The sequence below is a fragment of the Berghia stephanieae genome, chromosome 7, assembly GCF_034508935.2.
Source record: "Berghia stephanieae isolate SIO BIC M18660-M18661 chromosome 7, UCSD_Bste_1.3, whole genome shotgun sequence".
NCBI classification, from domain to species: domain Eukaryota; kingdom Metazoa; phylum Mollusca; class Gastropoda; order Nudibranchia; family Aeolidiidae; genus Berghia; species Berghia stephanieae.
The window spans coordinates 60,734,201-60,736,700 of record NC_088366.1 but is presented as its reverse complement, the minus strand read 5'-3'; the positions used below and the strand labels follow the sequence as shown (position 1 = coordinate 60,736,700).

The 2,500-nt window shown below is 41.8% G+C and overlaps 1 protein-coding gene across 1 annotated transcript in view; it reads right to left on the bottom strand.

Annotated features, from left to right (window-relative positions):
* The window catches only part of LOC144977603 (uncharacterized), a 74,302-nt gene that overhangs the window by 27,965 nt on the left and 43,837 nt on the right, over positions 1-2,500 (bottom strand). Inside the window, exon 3 of the mRNA XM_078922996.1 lies at positions 1,731-1,939. Within this exon, the coding sequence (XP_078779122.1) occupies positions 1,731-1,939 (209 nt within the window). The remainder of the gene's footprint in view (positions 1-1,730; positions 1,940-2,500) is intronic.

Here is a 2,500-nt window from a genome sequence, read left to right as displayed (position 1 = left end):
TGGTCCCGTATTGTCACTAAAAATAATTTTCTTGAAATTAATTAAATTAAACCCATTATCAAAACCACGATGTTATAGGGATAATACCCTTGGACGACGTCGATAATATTATGATAGGATTATACATAAAAGAAACCAGAATCAAGGCGGGCTTTGCGAGCGAGCGACCGACCGTCCCTCTGCTCGTCGGCCGGCCGCGTATTTGGCCACACACATCGCGTTTTCACTCCGATTTGCCTGTTCCGCGATCGTCCCTGGATGAAAACTGAGCGTGTGTATGGAGCCTTTTAAGGAGTTTCAAGATTGGTTGGTGTCTTTCATGTCATGATTGATAACGAGAGATAAAAGTGAGTTAGTGAAGATGATTAGAAGGTGTGAGCTCCACGAAACTGGATTATAAAATTTGGTAAGTAGATAGGCCTAACGTTATGGTAGGATGGATTATAAGTAAAGTAGAGAGAAAATTGAATTCGCGGAAATTTCTAAAACTGGCAACTAACTTTCCTGTCAGGAACTGTTAGAGGCAGTAACATTTGTTAAGATTGTTGATACTGTGTGTACGCGCGCGCGTATGTGTGAGAGAGAAAGATAGATAGATAAATAGATAGTCTTTTCCAAGGACAACTATGCGCCGAGCGAGGCTTGAACCCAGGACCTTCCGATCCGAAAGCGAGTATAATACCATTAGACCACATAGCCGCACATATATGTCTAAGGTGAGTGTGTTTGTGTGTGTGTGTGTGTGTGTTTGTGTGTGTGTGTTTTAATGTCAGAGAGTGGTGGGGTCTGCCTGAAGCCTGGGGTCGTGAAAATACTAACGAAAGAGTGATAGAAACAATACAGACATTGAACGTTTCGGGTACAAACCCTTCGTCACATAACAATACACAAATGAACGTGAAAAAACAAATAAATAAAATAAAATAATATTTTATTTCATGTGTTTTCCACGTTCATTTGTTTATTGTTGTACTGTTGTTTCGGTTTGTACCCGAAACGTTCAATGTCTGTATTGTTCCCACCCAAAGCCTCTCCATTATCACTCTTTCGTTAGTATTTTCACGACCTCAGGCTTCAGGCAGCCCCCACCGCTCTCTGACATTAAAACACAAACACAGACACACACACATTAATATTTCTTTTGTGTTTTAATGTCTTAAAAATTGAGCTTTTATATAGCGCAATATCCACTCAAAGCGCTTTACAAGGGGTCCATGGCCAACAGAAACAGGTAACATAATGTATGACGAGACATATATCTTAGGCGATATGACACATTTTTCGGACAGAGACAACGCTGTTGACGGCCATATACTCGCTTTACACCTGAGTACGGTGAGAGAATGTGAGTAAAGAGCCTTTCCAAGGGCTCAACTATGCACCGAGCGAGGCCCGAACCCAGGACCTTCCGATCCGAAAGCGAGTGTCATACCACAAGACCACATAACCGCACAGTCAGTACTTTTGATTCGATCTTTTGAAATGAATTGAATTATTTATTTACCTTATTTGCAAGCAGTCTTGTGCTATGGGAACCACCTGAGCGAACCAGAAGCAGAGGCAGGCAGAATAAAACCTACATTGACTGTCTGCTAGATGACACAGGAATGGACAACACCCGGGAGCTGCGTACGCTTATGGAGGACATGACAGAATGGCGTAGACTTGTGGCTCATGTTGTGCGCCCCAAGGGGCGGCCTAAGTAAGTAAGTAAGTAAGTAAGTATTTACCTGGACAATTCCATGGCTGGCAAACCGTAGCCTGATTTTGAAGACGCTGATGTCGATGAGGTAAATGAGGTCACAGACGTAATCTGCAATCAGCCAGTATTGGACGTTTTCTGACGTCTGATAGGGAAACACTCCACGCAATGGGATGACGCATGCGTTGTACATGAAGGCCAAGGTCACGATGAAAAGCCAGGTCAGGTAAGTCTTACCTAAAATAACAGGAAAATAAAATGTACAATAACATCTGGAATACATTTTATAGATAGTATGCGCTTGGCTAAGAAGCTCACAGCATTGCCATCCGGAAGTATAACGGACCAACACACAAAACTATGTGTAACCATGAACTTTTATAGTCCGGTTAATACAGTTTAGTGAGAATTACTCATAAACGCGGATGGCAAAAAAAAACCAATAACAAAGACGTGAGTGACGTCATCTTTGTTCTATCTATATTTGATAGAGAGCTATTTTCTTTTCTTGTTTTCTTTTTTTTTGGGGGGGGGGGGGGGGTCTTATAAATGAGTTTTTAAAAGTTTAAAATATCCATCCTCAATGGAAAATGTGTCTTTGGGAATATGTGAATAACTCAGGCGTCAGCCGCAGTGCAGCGCGTCAAGGCGTCATGTCCCGTCCTACATGTTAAATCTTGCTGTTGACCAGGGACCCCTTGTAATGCGCTTTGAGCACGTTTAGTGGATATTGCGCTATATAAAAGCTCAATTTAATTAATCTTAATTTAAAGCAAGCTAGGACGAGGCGATTTGTTT